General features: G+C 29.7%; 4 protein-coding genes across 4 annotated transcripts; 1 reads left to right on the forward strand and 3 right to left on the reverse strand.

Annotated features, from left to right (window-relative positions):
* Positions 1 to 675: 675 nt before the first annotated feature.
* On the reverse strand, positions 676 to 5,523 carry LOC143188764 (endoplasmic reticulum metallopeptidase 1). The gene is made up of 14 exons (XM_076393197.1): positions 5,036 to 5,523; positions 4,415 to 4,958; positions 4,207 to 4,334; positions 4,002 to 4,133; positions 3,811 to 3,931; positions 3,427 to 3,732; positions 3,119 to 3,348; positions 2,830 to 3,010; positions 2,573 to 2,757; positions 2,333 to 2,488; positions 2,044 to 2,249; positions 1,824 to 1,936; positions 1,580 to 1,755; positions 676 to 1,501 (listed from the first exon to the last, which is right to left on the reverse strand). The coding sequence occupies exons 1-14, from the start codon at positions 5,036 to 5,038 to the stop codon at positions 1,337 to 1,339; spliced, it is 2,646 nt and encodes an 881-aa protein (XP_076249312.1). The 5' UTR covers positions 5,039 to 5,523; the 3' UTR covers positions 676 to 1,336.
* A 1,251-nt stretch (positions 5,524 to 6,774) lies between these two features.
* Positions 6,775 to 10,802, forward strand: LOC143177194 (trimeric intracellular cation channel type 1B.1). The gene is made up of 8 exons (XM_076375018.1): positions 6,775 to 7,080; positions 8,424 to 8,580; positions 8,730 to 8,825; positions 8,895 to 8,983; positions 9,074 to 9,161; positions 9,240 to 9,360; positions 9,434 to 9,607; positions 9,705 to 10,802. The coding sequence occupies exons 1-7, from the start codon at positions 6,960 to 6,962 to the stop codon at positions 9,587 to 9,589; spliced, it is 828 nt and encodes a 275-aa protein (XP_076231133.1). The 5' UTR covers positions 6,775 to 6,959; the 3' UTR covers positions 9,590 to 9,607; positions 9,705 to 10,802.
* Positions 10,803 to 10,993: 191 nt separating this feature from the next.
* LOC143177250 (uncharacterized) lies at positions 10,994 to 14,674 on the reverse strand. The gene is made up of 5 exons (XM_076375113.1): positions 14,158 to 14,674; positions 13,871 to 14,065; positions 12,419 to 13,327; positions 12,119 to 12,286; positions 10,994 to 12,045 (listed from the first exon to the last, which is right to left on the reverse strand). The coding sequence occupies exons 1-5, from the start codon at positions 14,672 to 14,674 to the stop codon at positions 11,117 to 11,119; spliced, it is 2,718 nt and encodes a 905-aa protein (XP_076231228.1). The 3' UTR covers positions 10,994 to 11,116.
* Positions 14,675 to 14,807: 133 nt separating this feature from the next.
* On the reverse strand, positions 14,808 to 17,384 carry LOC143188775 (uncharacterized). Its single transcript, XM_076393216.1, has 5 exons — positions 16,754 to 17,384; positions 16,514 to 16,686; positions 16,218 to 16,440; positions 15,817 to 15,922; positions 14,808 to 15,752 (listed from the first exon to the last, which is right to left on the reverse strand). Exons 1-5 carry the CDS (start codon positions 17,099 to 17,101, stop codon positions 15,547 to 15,549), a joined length of 1,056 nt encoding a protein of 351 aa, XP_076249331.1. The 5' UTR covers positions 17,102 to 17,384; the 3' UTR covers positions 14,808 to 15,546.
* Positions 17,385 to 17,469: the final 85 nt, after the last annotated feature.

The raw sequence follows: 17,469 nt of genomic DNA on the forward strand, positions 1-17,469 counted from the left end.
AACGGGATTTAAAAAATTAAATTCTCTGAATAGCAGAACGTACAATGTAAAAGTAGTATCTATGATTTTTTATCAATACTTTAGACTTATTTTTAGGCTACATAAATTGGCTATTGATATTGGCAAAATTTTCTTACAATTAGTTTTGAAGTGTATTGTGATAATAAATATTCTAACTAAACTGCATGTTCTGTGAAACTATTTCTTAATCGAAGGTATATTTTTGATTAGGTGAACTATCGTTCATTGAATAGTATACTATGCATATTGAATTGTATAATGTTATTCAACAAGTTGTGGATATTACATACATACATTTGTTGATGTTGTATGTTAACAACCACAAATCAAAAAAACTTAATACATTTTTGTTTTCTTTGTGATAACAAACAAATTAAATAATTAAAAATAAGATATTTTTAAATGACTCATTAAAAATACTAACACATAGTAATATATTGTATTTCAAATTCTATAATAAATATTCATAAAGCTCTGTTCACTATATAGTTTTTCATTGTGGAAAAGTTGGAATTCTATGTACCAAAGTCACATTAAGTTTGAATTAAGTTTAAATTAAAATTAAAGCTTTAATATTAAACAGTATCTAAAATTTTTCTCTTAGAACGTTTGTATAGTAAAGCAGACTGTTATATTTGTGCTTTTAAACTTTGTATGTTTTATCACTATTATTCACATATGCTTATAGTTTACGTAAGTGGATATGAATTTATTTATTAAATGAAGGGAATAATTATTCAAAATATATTCCCTAACATAAAGATTGTAAGATAAAAAAGTAATCGTTTGCATACTGACAATTTTGTAAGAGTTGAATCTTTCCATAAACTCGTCTACCTATTATTACAGACTAATTGATCTGTAATAATGATTACGCATCTAATTTTTTAAAAATTAAATTGTAGCTGTTATTACTCTAAGACATATAATTTGATATGCTACGTCATCCTGACTTTCTATGATAGATAACTGCGATTATTTGGAAGTTCAATTTTATGCATCGTTTTTTGATCAATATTTGATCAATACTACTCCAAAATTGCATCCATATCAATGGCACGCTAGTAAAAAATTTATATAAATAGAATGACGGTTTCATTCATCAATATTCTCATTTACTGTTGGCTGATGTACCTTCGCTAAATTGCGACTGCAACGAATTAGCAGAGAGTATAGAATTGCTCTAAATCTTAAGCTTATAAATTGCATTCTTATATGTCTTTGAAAACTATGTATATAGTACAGAATCGTTTTTTTTAAACTCTCACTGACTATCCTAGTAAAAATGCATTTCATATAATCATTCAATGTCGTATTAAAATTGCCAAGAAGTATACATCGCTGTCCATGGAGTGACTACCGTCCAAGGCGGAAATTGTGCCAAAAACCGTTTAAATCTTAAAGATTTTTGATGTTCACCATGTAAGAAATGACCACCTACAGCTACTGTCAAGCATGGAGTTTTCTGTACAGCAGGCACCTAAAGGAACAAACAAATGTTGTATACAATCCCTAAAAATCTTAATTATTTGTATTTAATTAATTAGTTTTCACTCACGTTCAATTCAACAGAAAATGTGAAGGGCGTACAATCAGACGCACAGGAATAATAAACAAAGTATGTTTCCCTATCATTCCATTTGGGTCCTTCTAGTGGTTTTCCTTCTAAAATAGACCATTTTTCTAAATGAACACCTTTATATGGAGACAAAATAATACTAATGTGATCAGGACCTGAAAATAAAATTTTCGTATAATTTTCTATCATGTAGTAATATGTTTACTAAATATTTGAAAATTACCTGTAATGTTAAACGTAAAACTGACAGTATTTTGTTTAATGGATTTTGAAATAACATCAAGCTTTGTTGGAGCCGTGATAAGAGGAGCAGGGCCTGGAATCCAACTTGTTTTCCTACCAAACACATTTTTATATGTGTTAGGTGTATTTTATACATTAGATGAATATTTTAACATTGGATGAAATGCATGAATTATCATTCACTATTTATTTTTATTTACCATAAAAAGGTTGTAACTGGCACAAAATATGGTAGGCCACAATATAACTCTTGTTCACAATCTTTTGCTGTTGATGTTGCAGCAGCTATTTCAGGTACTGTAGCTTCCACACTATGTGGACTGTTCATATCCAAGTCGGCTATCCAATATCCAGTGCCAGAATATCGTAAGTTACCATCAATGTCGTAATACTGTCTCTGTGTATGCTAGAAATTTAATAGTTACTTAATGTTATAATATATTTTATATTTCATAATATATGATTACAAATAATTTTAAAAATTATTACCGCAATCATAAAACGTTCTGGTGCCAATGATGACAAATCACCACTGTAAGGAAAACCGAGTGGAGTCAAAATCAATACACCTACAGTTAATAAAAATATCCCAAGTAGCACACTTAAAACTCGTTCTGCGTTTTTAACTAAAAGCACAATTGGTAACTGAAACAAAAATTTCAATTAACGTAGGAGGTATATGTTGATAACTATTGACAGTATATTTTAATAACTTCTTTTGTAACTTACACTAAAACTAAGTAGTAAACAAAATAGTATACATAGCGTATTAGCCATGACAACTTCTGAATTTATACTACTGCCAGATCGTCCCATTATAGGAATGAAAAGATAAAGAGCTCCAATTACTAAATAAAATGATTGCGTGTAGGGTAAAAGTATTGTACTTAAATAGTAGAGAAGCCACTTCCAGCCTAAAAGATAAGAGGAATTAAAAAGAATAGTTTGTTGATTCACTCATATTAAAACATTTATAGCAATTGTACCTTTCCATTTGTTAAAGAAATTATATCTAACTATATTTCCGACAGTAGGAAATACAACCCAAAGTAGTGGTATAAAACCTGATCGAATTTCAAAGAAAACGCAAGCAAAAAGGGTCAACATCCATATTACTGAATATGCATCAGAGTATATTTGATATAAAATCCATGTGGATTTAACTTCCTACAAAATGTTATTTAAAACTGAGTTAATTGTATTAAATTTAATTCATTGAGTTAAAAGCACTGAGTAAAATTTTAAACAATTATATGTTATCGTGACGTTACTTGCCTTTTTCTGGCGTGATCCAACATACAAAAAGAATATCATAGACACAAAAATGGTTGGACATACATATAAGAAAAATAACCATGCTGGTCTTGCATACCAACTCATAACTTTCCCAAATTTGGTAAGAACAAGAGCAATCATTGTACATGAAATTATAGATACCAACCAGGAAACAAATATTGCTCCAGTACACACTAATAGATGCTTTAAGTATGTCGATCTTTTTACATCTAAATTAACATCAATGAAATGTAACTTAAAATTTAATTAACACCATAAATAGATTTTTATAAAAAATATGTACGTACCTCTTCTTGCATTTTGAGTATTCAGATATATAGAATACGCTGCAGCAATTATGCTAATGATATTAATTATACTTGCCACATACTGTGGCCACCGAACAACAAATATGCCTAAGAAGTCAAAGAATACAAGTTTTTCTACTTTATCTTGAATAGTTACTTCAGCCAAGAAATCGTCCAATAATATTCCTTGCAATAAGGCAAGAATATTATCTCCAGTCCTTTGTAAAGATCCTAATGGTATTTGATTGATATTGTCGTATTTTGTGTGGTATACATAGCCATTAGTTGCCCATGCAAAATCAAGACCTGTGTTTATTTAGAAATACAATTATAAATTAGATAAAAGCAATTAATTAAAATCGTTAATATGTAAACATATAGTACCAGAAACATTTCCAAAATCTCTAAATATTCGAAAATCAGTCTCTCCAGGTACAATTCCACTTTCAAAAATTTCTTGAGCTAAAGATGATGCATATGGATAGGGTACAGACTTAGAATATACCTATAAAAGAAAAATCAATGATATAATATAAACAATAAAATTTATGTATAAAAATAGGATTTAATAATACCTGAAGAATCCAAGAACTATCGGGTCCAGCTTGAAACAATAATTCGCGACCACCTGCACCACAAGCTTCTAAATTTATAAACGCACGCACTTCCTTAGCCCAAGGATGTTGCGTTATAAAGCCATGAGAAGCCTACAAAATACAATTATAAATGTTAATACATACACAGTTCATAAATATTGTATTATTGTTCAGTATAATGTACCTGTAATAAGTTTTCTTCTGCGCCATTAAATAAAAATATAATATTGTGCTTCAACAATTTTGAACTATGTGCGATCACATGTAAAATTTCTAACATTACTGCACAACCTGCACCATCATCAGATCCACCTACAATACAACATCTTTCAATACAAAACCCATTCATTTAAAAACAAGATATTAAATATATATATGAAATACCCTTTTACCAGGACTATCTGGAAAAGTGTCAAAATGGCAATTTATAAGTAAACTACTTTGGATAGGCCTATTCGGACCAATTTTAACAATAACATTTTGAACATTTCTATAAGCATTTGTCATTCCATCAAGAAATTTCAGGGGAAAAGCTCCACTATGCTTGGTTACGTCGACTAGAATCTTGTGATTTTCATTAGCATCTTTAATTATATTGTTGATGATGTTCGTTAAATATTTAATAGCTAACACTTCATTTTCATAGCTTCCAACAATTCGTGGACCAATAGATGTAAGATTTAAGAGATGATTATGTGCTCTTTCTGCTATAAATCTTCCTGGATATAATCCTTCTTTTTGTAGTGTTAATGGCTCTGGTAGTTTCTTCTCGATTGCAATTATGGTAATGGATAGCAAAAGAAAAAATGTAAAGAGGAAAAATAAATGTTGCGTTTCATTTGGCAGTACTTCTTTCTTCTTTGAAGAAATTTTGTCTTCATACAATATGTCACTAGATCTTTTTGTGACATGTTGACGTAGTCTCACTCCGTCTCTCTAAAAATAATTGTTATTGATACAAAGAAAGAAAGAAATAAAGAAATAGTATAAAATATCATAATTAAATATCTTACCATTGTTTGGATTTAAAGATGAAAGGCACTTGAAAGAAAGAATTAAAAGATCAGATCAGAAGTAGACTAGAAGTAACGTCGCGTTGTTTAGCTTCGTTCCACACATCGATACGTATATCACAAAGTGCACTTTGTGGAAATGAAAGTTCCAATATTTATTGACTTCTTATGCAAATCGAAGAAATGAACTCAAATACTTCTTATTAATCTTTTTATCTTGCTTTTGGTCAAAGGTAATACTCGTGTTTGCGACAGAACCGAAATGATAAAAAGATCGTTTTGAAAACGAGAACTCGTGTTGAAAAACTGATTGTAAATGTAATATTCAAACGTAAACGACCCCCACCTTTCGTTGTTCTAATTCCTTTTATCTGCTTTTAATTAATAATTACTCATTATTTCGATCTATCCTTTACATAGTTCTACGTTAATATTTTGAGTTATTGTAATCAATTAATTTAATCTCAATCTATAATTTAATCCGAATAAAGCTTTTAGATTACACCTACGTATATATAATCATATGCCACTGCGATTAGATAAGTATATCACATTTTTTGAGCAAAGATTCGTGTAGGCACTCATTTACTCTACATATACATACATATATGTTACCACAAATCTCCGTTCTATGGACCTGAATATAGCTTTCAAAGAAAGTTAGCAATAAAATTGTAGAAGATAAAAGATTATCATTCAAATGTATATGATCCTTTTATACGCAAAATATTTAAGAACATGTCAATTCTGTGACTAAAAAATGCTGTATTTTATTCACTATCAGTATTACCGGTAGAGTTGAATAAATAGAAACTTTTATCTAAGAAATCTAATTTTTACTGAGGATTATTATGTTTACTTAACATAATCAAACTCAACAAGATTAAAATTCAGCTATAAAGATGTTAGATAATCAATTGTTTCTCTATGATCAAAAGTAATTGAATCGGTAAATTTAAAATATTTAATGTAACATAGAATGCATGATATTTTTTCACCAATTTATAAAAAAAGGAACAAATAATTTATAGGAAGTTTTCAAAGATACAAATACGACTATCAATTCATAATTTGTATATACATATTTATGTTTCACGTTCGTTTATCTTCTATTATTAATCGATCGTGAATTGATAATTCTATTGAAATTGAAATTTATCAAATAAATACGCACAAATATGTATATAATACCCGTATAATTGATTTCATTCGCTTTGTATAATTTGTTGATAACATTATCAATAACATGAAAATTGTAAATGGTATTCTGGAGCCTCAAAAAGGAGAACCACAGAAATATGAGGTCTAAATATTCGTATACCAGACCTAAACAATTACAAATAAAATCAAGAATAAAATATAAAATAAAACGTTTCCTGTTGTCACAAATATTCTTTTCTACTTTCTTCTGTTTAGTTTTAGTTCTAGCCACTTATAGCGTTGCAATCATGTTCCATTCTGAATTGACAATCTCTCCCGTGAGTAGAATTTGTAGAAACAGAAAAGTGAAAAAGAATTATAGAAAGAGAAGCAGAAATTGACGAACGTCCCCAAAAATTATAATGACTGATATGCCGATAGTAATTAGCAAGTCTGTCCTCCGCAAATTTCACTTGGCGCGTACAGTTCAAATGCAATAATTTACTGCCATCTGTAGGACACTATTTCAAAGAGTTAGCAAATTTCCTCTCATTCGACGATAAGAGTTTTTTCGTATTATAATTGTAGATGACCGGGTTTCACGACTAGCAGACGACCAAGTCTAGCAGACGGCGCATAGCTAGCGTCGTTCGCGGGCGTTCGGGACTTCGTTTTAAATTGAATAATTATCAATCGAATCAGTGTCGTGCACCGAAAGCACGCCTGTCGCGAAGGAGGGTCAGCCGTGTTATTTTGCAAAATCGTGTGAATAATCGGTGAAAAAATGGATCCCGAAGCATTCCTGGACATGGCCAATCAGGTCATCAAATTGAAAATGTTCCCGTACTTCGACATCGCGCACAGCGTTCTCTGCGCGTTACACGTCAGAGAAGATTTAGGACCCGGTAAGCTCAAGCCCACCCGACCGATTCTAAATTTAATCCAACCAGAGCCAGCTTATATCTTTTCTAAGATTACGTTTCGCTCCCGAAAATGTCTTCATGTGTTTCTTTTTTTAATTCCTTCGATCGTTTATTTCTATCAAACTCTCTTCCCGATTTTACAGATACTATTATTTTCTTAAAACATTTAAGCTAGACTGCGTGCAACCCCTTGTATTTCCTTGTTAAGAATGATAAGTTATTTATTTTTATTCAATTAATAGAACACGAATTATTTTTCTCATGTATCTAATAATTACTGCTTTTTTCTGAATATATAGCAGTAATGTTTAATTGTTTCGTTAAATAAAATTTCATGTATTTTACTGCAATAAAATTCACATTTATTTTTAACTTAAAATTTAAATTTTTAATTGTGGAGATTGGATATTGATGACATAATATAGATTATGTTAAATAACAAATATACCTTTTTTTATTTGTAGCATTTAGCTGAAGAATAAGTGTGAAAATTATTGCCTTGTGTGCAATTATGATAATCTTATTTTGTGACATTGCCTGAAACAACCCAGCTAATCTATTTCAGTATACACTGTAGTAGGCAGATCAGATTTATTCAAAATTTAGTTTATATTTAAGTTTTATGTACATATTGTCTCTTATAACTCCTTATGTTACATGCAGAGATATCTTATTTTCTCAAGCTAATGGACAAATAAATAGATAAGATTCAAACAGTGATAACAGTAATTTCACTGTTAGTGAAATTTCCCTTTCAATGACTCTGTTATTCAGTGAAGCATGAAAGACAAATCTTTGTTCTGGCATAACTACTGTAAAGACTTGCAGTTTTTAAACTGTATTAATAGTTCAGTGGAATATTTGTAACATTACATTAAAAAATATTGTTTAAAACAGAATTTATTAATCAAAAATTTATATATATATTTTTTAAACATTTTTATATTACATATCCATCGAATTACAGAAATATCTGCTAGGCAAACATTATTTTTATGTTTGTGGAAAGCAGCAATACGTTTGTATGTATCTATGTAATGCAGTGTACTTATAAGGGTTCTAAGCGACCTACTTGAAATAGCATACCCTTTTGATCTTTTATATTGTACTGAATGTAAGTTTTTAGTGTTTTTCTTTTATTCAATATATCTTCTTCAAAATTTCTTATGTGTAATTGTCTAGGTTTTTGTTTAAATGTATGGATTGTCTAATTAATAAATAAAAGTTAAATAAAAGAATATCGTTAGTAAAATTATTAAACTGCATCCAGTTATGAACTTCTAAAATTATTTGTCATTTTACATTTCTATAATTCTGTCAAATAGGTGCCCAAGCATTTTCAAGGAAACATCCTTTATCATGTTGGCTTTCAACAATGTTGGTAGTATTTGCCGGTGGTATGCTGTGCAACGGGCTTCTAGGAGAACCAATCCTTGCACCTTTAAAAAATACACCACAGGTGGTGGTTGCAACTATTGTTTGGTCAGTATATACTTTGCGATAATAATAAAAATAATGTTTGTAAACATTGTGTTTATAAACTGATTTGCATAATATTGGTACATGAATAAGTACATACTATTAGTATAAAAGAAATATTTAAATATGAAATTAATTTGTTAATTATGCAGGTATGTGATATTTTATACACCCTTTGACATTGGATACAAAATAGCCAAATTTTTACCAGTAAAAGTCGTATGTGCAACTCTAAAAGAAATATATAGGTAAGTAAATATTTGTTTATTGTTAAATTAGTATTTGCTATACTTGTGTAATTCTTCTCATTTTGAAAGGTGTAAAAAAATATATGATGGAGTAACTCACGCAGGAAAACTTTATCCAAATGCATATCTTATCATGATATTAATTGGGACACTTAAAGGTGCGTTTTAATATTAAAAATTCGATGAAAAAAGTAACATCTACACAAGAAGAATTATAAAATCAACTTACATATCTTTATTTTTTGTAGGAAATGGTGCTGGTTTCACAAAATTATTTGAACGCCTTATACGAGGAGCATGGACTCCAACTGCTATGGAATTCATGCAACCCAGCTTGTATGTCTAATCCTTCTTCTCTTTATATGTGAAATATCTTTGTATGTTTATATTTTATGTAAAAATTGACTTCTCTAGCCCAACAAAGGCTTCAATGGTGGCATCCATTATATTCGTCCTAGACAAGAAGACTGATCTCATCTCTGCACCTCATGCATTGGTTTACTTTGGTATTGTTATCTTCTGTGTATATTTCAAGGTATAGAAATCTTTTTATTCGTAGTTTAGCATTTTCTCTTCGATAGAAATTACTATAATTGATTTCATTTCAGTTGTCATCAATTTTATTGGGTATTCATGATCCATTTGTACCTTTTGAAAATCTGTTCTGCGCGTTGTTCCTCGGAGGAATTTGGGATTGGTTAACTAAATTGCTGGGCCGAGGCCAAGTCAAAGACGAGAAAGCGGATGCCAAGAAAAAGGATTGAAGATTGTTTATACAGTTTGTGCGTATATGTTTTTAAGTAATATACCGTGTTTAAGTATTACATAATTTTTGTATAGAACGATACATGTATCCTCTTTCTTTTGGTTCTTCAACAGGTACATAACATCCAAAGAAGTTAATTGTAATATTAGCAGTGACTTGCTAAAAAAAGTAATGAATGGAATGAATTTCAACTAGTCATACAATACCCTCATATTAAAAGAGCGACCATCGACAAATCATTAAATACGAGAAGTACAATAATTTATTATTATACATATTTTAATAATGATGAATGATGTATACTGGAGCGTGTTACTTAAATTGCTGAGAAAAATCAACAGTATTATATATCCATTAATGAAAACTTGGCCATGTAACTTAAGAACGTAGCTCTTAAGCACACGCTCGAAATTATTCAATTTGACGATTTTATAAGGCAAAAACAAACGTATCTTTCATATCATTGTGTTTGTTAGTTTCAACACACTTAACACATGGACTTTTATCTTTCATAAGAATGATTGTTACATCTGATAAGACATGCAAAAACCATTGCGCAAATACCTAGACATATGTCCCTTGTTGCCGATTTTTTGATAATATATATTATATACATATATACCTCACATAATATTTTAGCAATCGAATTAAAAAATTCTTGATATAAAATTTTGTAGTGTGAAATGCAAATTTCCTAACGCATGTTAAGATATACCTAAGCCCTTGATAATAAGGCTAATTTAAAGTATCCTAATTCTGGCATGCATTTTGCGATTTATCATGCATTATTTATCGTAAAGAAAAACAAAAACTACAAATAAATACACTCAGGTTAACAAAGTGGAACATTACATAATTTTGAGACATATTTGAGCGATAATATCGTAATAGATAAAATATATCAAACCAAGTAATCAATTTAAGAGTGTATTAATAAAGAATGTAAAAAGAGTGGACAACAAGGAAACATGAACTTCTTTTATACTATTTTATTACAATTCAATTACCAATGACTATAATACTTACTATACGTACATGTGTCAAGTGTTTCCTTTTATCTCAATGTGAACATACTTTACTATGAAAATTAAATTATTTAATTTAAATAAATAATCAACAATTATTTAATTAAATTATTTAATTTTCATATAATGTTCCATTTATCAGAACGTTGTACATTTTCATATAATAAAATGAAATTTGTTCTTTTATGCTTCAGATGTATTACTTTTCCATTTTGTACATATGATTATAAATAAGTACTCTCAGTTTAAACACTTTAGCAATGAAATTATCTACATATTCACTTTTCTTTGATATTTATTTGTATTATTTATAAAGTTGCATTTGCATGTTATTAAATTTCCTGACTTTATAAACCAAACGATAAAATTTTATGTAAAGTCACGTTTGTAGTTTAGTTGAAAATGAACGAAGTTCAATGTTACTTTACAGGCATAATATTAATAGTTTTAAATAAATAATATCAACTATATCCTATTTGCATTGTACACCAAATCAGTACTCATTTGTTACATACATACGTACATTTACGTGGTTTTACACAAAATGGAATTTTAAACTGATTGAAATTACGAAATGGATCGATGTTAGTGACATCTGTCCAATCCCATTCACAACATGCTTTATCTTTGCAGCGTTTATCGCATGTGAAATTCTTAAACTCTTTCAATCTGTCCGCTTGATTCTCATGTTCTTTCTGAGCAGCATATTCTAAATTCTCCCCTTTTGAATGCTTGCAAATAGTATATGGCATACAAGTCGATCTTCCGCACGTTTCGATATGTTTATTGATACAGATCTTGTCAAGATCTGTAGTAGTTCCCATAGTTGATGTTTCTTTATCTGACTTCACAATCATCTGACCTTCATTACATTTAATCACTCTAACTAATATAGGATCTCTCTTCTGAGTACCAACGTTTATCCTTCTTTGTTCGTATTTCTTATGTTTAGTTGAAAGATCGTCCAACGATTTTGAATCACTTTGAATTCCTAAATCACGAGCAGGTAACTGTGATAATGATCCATTGATTCCAATATCTCGACTTTCTAAATATGTAGAAACTCCTTTGTCTACACTTGAAAACTTTTTCATTTCTTGAAATAATATTGCTTCATCTTTAAGAATTTCTGAAGTTTTATCGTCTTCAATGTGTGTCGATTCAAATAGTGGCTCAAAGTCGTTTTCTTGGATCATAGTTGATCTATTTGTGCTAGTATCATAACTTCCAGTTTCTGGTAATGTTTCTTTGTCTTTAACATCTGGCGAGACTGTAGACTTTTTGAACTTTACATTCAATTCTTTCACTTGGTCTTTAGAAACACTTTTTTTATTTGCCTCTAATATTTTAATTGTATGTTCTTTGATTTTGTTGACCATCTTTTGTACATCAAGTCTACAATTGTCTTTTGTATTGCATGTGTATTCATCTGAAATTATTGTTATTTATATCGATGGAATGCAAGAAGTATTTTAAAATAATTAGAGATTATACTAACTTACAATCACTTTGTACACATGAAGATTTTGATAATTTTGTGCTCTGAGTACCATGCTCAGATTTGCGAGAGAGGATTTTGGCAAGAAGTTGGTGTAACATAAATGCTACAGAAGGATCTTCTTTGACGATTTGGTAAAGGTTGTATGGACATGTGTTTTCGCATCCTTGTACTATAAAAAAGATATTTTAATTTAAAGTGGTCTTACATATTAAAAATACTAATTCATTGTTCTACAGTGTTGTACATATATGTCCTAACATTTTACACTGTTATATAATTATGGTACTGTAAAATAATCATTTAAGTATCTTACTTCCTCTCTCTACTGTTGCTTTTGAGTCCTGAATGTAATACTCTGTAGGTGTCTGACATTCAGCAATGCATGGAATAGTATTCGTCTCATCCTTTCTAAGATTTTCTGAGGACATGTAAATGGTAGGAACCTGATGAATAGATGGTGTAGTCCCAGTATCTTTCATGTTCGCAGCGGATAAACAGCAAGTCAAATTTCCCTTTGATACACAAGCTATGCTCTGAATCCCTTTTGATGCTTGATCTACTATATTCGCTTCCACTCCCTTTGATTTCATTGAACAAATTAAATCTTTTTCACAATATATATCTTCTTGTTTTTCAAAGGTCTGAAGGGAAACACAACGTTTTAATACTGATGTGCAGACTGTAGTTTGTATCCCTTGGTCATTATAATGTGTAGCATTAATGCTTGCTTCATTTTTCTTATATTCAGGAAGAATATGTTGAGGAGAATGCTGTGTTTCTTTGGTACAAGATTCTGGTCTATTACATTGGATACCTTGTGTAGTCTGAGGAACACTTTGCAATGTGATACCATTGTCTCTTGAATCCTTTTTGGAATCTGTCAAAATAATTTTAAAACGAGTGCAAGCCTCTATGGTACTACCTTGCAGTTTACTTGCCAGTTCGGGATTAAGTTGTACAAATTGCATTTGAATCGGACTACGTGCAGATACATCGTCCTTTGTCATATCTTTCAATTTATCATACTGTATGCCAACATCTACGTCGTTTTTTGATGGTACAACAGGCTTAACAGGTGAACTATAGGATTCGCAACGACATTCGATCAAATCTTCAGTGAATTTATTTAGCAAAGGACAAGGTATTTTTTTTGGAATGCCTCGTAAAATATCGCAATCCCCGGAATCATTTGTGGGTTTCTCTAAATAATCTGGACAATGAATTATATCTGACAAAATATTTCTGCTTAAATTATATACTATTTCTTATAATAAATAAAAAAAATTAGAAAAGTTATACATTTTCTTTTTGTACATTGTAAATAATTTAATAGGATTGAAATATTATTCAAAATAGTGTTTGTTAGTGTACCTGAGAACAATGGGGCCATAAAAAACAAGGACAGGATAAGCAATTAGGGAATGAAATATTCTTTATTTTTAACCAGATATTCATAAAGAAAGTACCAAACATGAAATAACTGCAATTAATAAAACTGTATAAAAATTGATTTGCAAGATTTAAAATCAGTTTCATTACAAATAATCCAATTTGTATATTAACTGACATCTATTTAATTTATAAATGTAGAACTTAATCTTTTTTGTACTTTAGTAGTTAGTGTTATCTTTGCTTTTATGACTCCATATTCTCAAGTTTTAAATCCATGAATCTGGGTGTGAAATTTCTCAGATTTTTATTGGGATTGGAATCATCACTAGCTCAACCTTGGAGAGATTACCATATTACGCACCTTTATTACATCCTGTGCACATTGTATAATTCACACAAGAGGGATTGCTATTATAATCCAAACAGGGAATAGAATACATTTGTTCTTGCCGAGGTTTCTTTAAATTTTCTTCTATTTCTTTATACGTTTTATCTTCCCAGCCACATAAGGGACACTGTAGAAATCCTATTTTACTGTTTTTATAACTTGCTTCAGCTAAAGTATTAAGTAAGAATGAAACAATAGGGTATCCTGTTTAAAAATTAATTATAGAATCACTCGATTTTTAATTTTAAAAAGATTTTTACCTCTGACTTTAGATTCGGTATCTCTAGTAGGAGTCTGACTTGAAACTACATCCTCTTCTAGATTTGTTGAAATGCTTGCAATTGCTCTTACTTGTGGGCATGAAACATGTTTCACCTGAATTTTTGATCTAGTTTCAGCGGTTTTGTCTAATTTTGTTGCATTTCGTTTAAGACTTGCACGTGTCGACTTTTCCGCAGATTTGCTTCTTTTAGATGCACTCTCGCAAGTAGCGTCGGTGCACGGAGAATTTTTCAACAATTTCGCTTCCTTTTTTCGTGGTTTCCGTATGTTGTCGCTGCTTAAAGATTTAAGTACAGACAAGTCACGATATCTACTATTCAAAGTTGTCTCAGAATTTGCTTTTTCTTCATCACTAATTACTTTTGTTAACATATCGGCTACTATGTTGTACCAAGGGAATGGCGATTTGTAATGTTTCTGCGATTGCAACCCTTTGATCATTCGTGATTGCTCCCTTTTGTACCTATGCCAATGAAAATTATCTTTCTCTCGCATTTCTGAGGTGTCTCATTTATTGCGATCGTTTCAAATATTTTCTTACTTTGAGTAGTTAGAAAAAACATCAACATTTTTTCTTTCACTTTTATGAGTCAGATATTTTTTTAAGTTAACTGGAAATGAGTCAGAAAAATGTTCTTATTCAAAGCAACTTCCTCTGATACTTTTTCTTATCATCAAGAAGTAGGAGAGATATTTGAAGCAAACATAATAATTGAGACATTCCTGTAATTTTTTTTTTTTGATTTTGAAACAATTGTTTTATTATTTTGAGGCAAAACTGTATTCATTTCTAAAATCACCAGTCGTACGTTACTTTTCTCTAATTATCTTAATTTGATGTAGATAGTCCATTACAGTAAGTCCAGGTGTATTGAGACTATCGATAATTTTCTGCAACGCATCGTTCTTTTCTTTACAATTGTAATAATCTTTATGATAAGGGTTCCATAAACATGGGTGTTGTCTGTACTGTTTCAAAAAATTCGTTACTAATTTTTCATTCCACTTGAATGACATTGTTGTTTAAACGTTTGATACAGTGGTTTCAATGATACTAGCGGGTGTATCTTTATACATTAAAAATTTTATGATTATATTGACATGATCCAGTTAATATCGGTTATGGTACACGAGTGAACTTGATTGTACGATATATCGAACGAAAGCGTTTGTCAAATTATTTCAAGTTGCATTTATTAAAATCTTTATCGATACTACACGCGTTGACCGTATTTACTGAGTGCTATCGAATAAATATTTTTTTTTTTATATAAAATCTTTTTTCTACACAAAATTCTAAATAATAGAAAAATACAGAAAACCAATGAACATTGTATAAAATATCTTCACATTTGTTATTTATAATTCTATTCATCAGATTGATCAGCCTTGATCATGATCAATGGTAAACCACAGCTACAAATCATTTCCATGCGTTTAACTTTACAGTCGCTACAGCTAGAACTACAGCAATCTAGACGAATAGTATGAGACACAGACTTCGATGTAATATTACCAAGCTGCTTTTCTGTTATTAGATCCTGTATCCGTTTCTTTAATTTAACTGCAACTTCTAAAATGATGCTATATTAACAACAATCTATACACTAAACAGAAGTATATTATTTAATATTTACCGAAATTTATACTTCGCAACTGAGATGCAATATTTTTTCCAAATACATCAAACTCATCATCAATTTTCTTCTTTTCTTTGATATCCTTATTTACTTTAATATCCCTCTACAAAATATTTTACATATCCAAAATAGCCCATTATAATCTTTGTTCACAGCTAGCTCATAAATTAGTCAACATTTATGAAAATGTTTCAAGTAACGCATATACATATAATATTTATATGTATTATATTATATGTAACGCAAGTACTTGAAACGTTTTTTCCAATAACGAATAATTTGAAAAATAATCGCGTAGAAAGATTGTACTAAGTCACGGTGTATATTTTAATCTTTAACAATTCTAATAAATGCCAGCTTCTTTTATCTTCTGTAATTCTAAAAAGAATACTATTTACCAAATCACTTTTAACAGTTGTGTTATCACCTCCTGCACATATTGAACATGTTACACATTCACTTTTGAAAGAAGGTACATCGGTTTGTGTTTCGTGTTCTACAGTGATAGATTTTTCGATATTGCTTCCAGTATCGATTCGAGTCTTTTGTGAACGCAAAAGCAAGTAATTTATAGGAACTGAATCTGTGATTTCGTCGGTTTTTGATTTTACCGAAACTTTCCTAAGAAAATATTAAAAAAATAATTTTGTTTGAACAATATATGTACGTAATCTATGTAGATTAAATGAATTACTTAGAACGTATTGCAGACTTTGTCCCGCATAAATGACAACAACAATTTGGATAAGTACAGTTATAATCTTTGTTTGGCGTTTTTTTTAATTCCACTGCATTTGAATACATTAAGTGATTGCATGTTTCATTATCGTAGCAATCGTTAAATGTATCGTTTTTACCTTCACGTGCCTAAATGTAATAATATATTAATTATATTGCAATTTTTAACAGAAATGTAATAGTTTTATTAATATACCTTCCAGGAATTGTCTACGTAACCATATGATTTAATAAACGGAAAAAATATTTCGTGCATTATTGGGAACCAGCTTGCTTTAGGTTTATAAAATTTCTCACAAGATATTGCTGCACTGATTTTCGACAATTCATAACAATATTGTGTCTTCAAATATGTAATCCTCTTAATACAATCGCAAACTATCAGACCACAAATATTCATAGAGTCTACAATCTGTTTGTAAGCTTTGTAGCGACAAAGTATGTTTTTAAAATCAGGATGAAAAGGATTCCTTAAACATTCGTGTCTACTATAAAGGATAACTAATTTTAAAGTTTGACTTTCAGTCCATACAATTGGCATCATAAAATGCTTCGATTATTTTAATATGATAGCAGGTTATTTAAACTTTCATTTGCATAGATGCCATTATTACGCGTTATTGAAACTTTATATTTACATTTCTTGAGTTCTTATTAAAATCTGCTGTAAAAAATTTTTTTTTAAAAGAGTGCAATGAACGAATTATGTTTAGATTATTCATTATACATGTACAAGTTATAAAAAGTTACTAGAATTTAGAAAATATGCATAAAAAAAGTGAGAGTACACACATGAAGTATACAGAAAGTACACATAGTTATTGATTTTTTTCTAATGTTATTTTAATAAATGATCTATTTTATATTTAAACAATTCTTGTTAAGAATAATAAAATAAATTCCTCAAAACAG

The sequence above is a fragment of the Calliopsis andreniformis genome, chromosome 3 (genome assembly GCF_051401765.1).
Source record: "Calliopsis andreniformis isolate RMS-2024a chromosome 3, iyCalAndr_principal, whole genome shotgun sequence".
Classification (NCBI taxonomy): domain Eukaryota; kingdom Metazoa; phylum Arthropoda; class Insecta; order Hymenoptera; family Andrenidae; genus Calliopsis; species Calliopsis andreniformis.

Coding starts and splice junctions, on each gene's coding strand:
- LOC143188764 (XM_076393197.1), bottom strand. Junction 2,758..2,829: donor TTTCTTTAACAAATGGAAAG/GTACAATTGCTA, acceptor CTTATCTTTTAG/GCTGGAAGTGGCTTCTCTAC. Junction 1,502..1,579: donor CATTTTCTGTTGAATTGAAC/GTGAGTGAAAAC, acceptor TTGTTCCTTTAG/GTGCCTGCTGTACAGAAAAC.
- LOC143177250 (XM_076375113.1), bottom strand. CDS start 14,674: ATGCGAGAGAAAGATAATTTTCATTGGCATAGGTACAAAAGGGAGCAA. Junction 13,328..13,870: donor GTGCACAGGATGTAATAAAG/GTGCGTAATATG, acceptor TTCATTGTCCAG/ATTATTTAGAGAAACCCACA. Junction 12,287..12,418: donor GAGAGGAAGTAAGATACTTA/AATGATTATTTT, acceptor TCTTTTTTATAG/TACAAGGATGCGAAAACACA.
- LOC143188775 (XM_076393216.1), bottom strand. CDS start 17,101: ATGATGCCAATTGTATGGACTGAAAGTCAAACTTTAAAATTAGTTATC. Junction 16,687..16,753: donor ACGTAGACAATTCCTGGAAG/GTATATTAATAA, acceptor TATTACATTTAG/GCACGTGAAGGTAAAAACGA. Junction 15,753..15,816: donor GTTGCGAAGTATAAATTTCG/GTAAATATTAAA, acceptor GCATCATTTTAG/AAGTTGCAGTTAAATTAAAG.
- LOC143177194 (XM_076375018.1), top strand. CDS start 6,960: ATGGATCCCGAAGCATTCCTGGACATGGCCAATCAGGTCATCAAATTG. Junction 8,826..8,894: donor ACTCTAAAAGAAATATATAG/GTAAGTAAATAT, acceptor TCATTTTGAAAG/GTGTAAAAAAATATATGATG. Junction 8,984..9,073: donor ATTAATTGGGACACTTAAAG/GTGCGTTTTAAT, acceptor TATTTTTTGTAG/GAAATGGTGCTGGTTTCACA.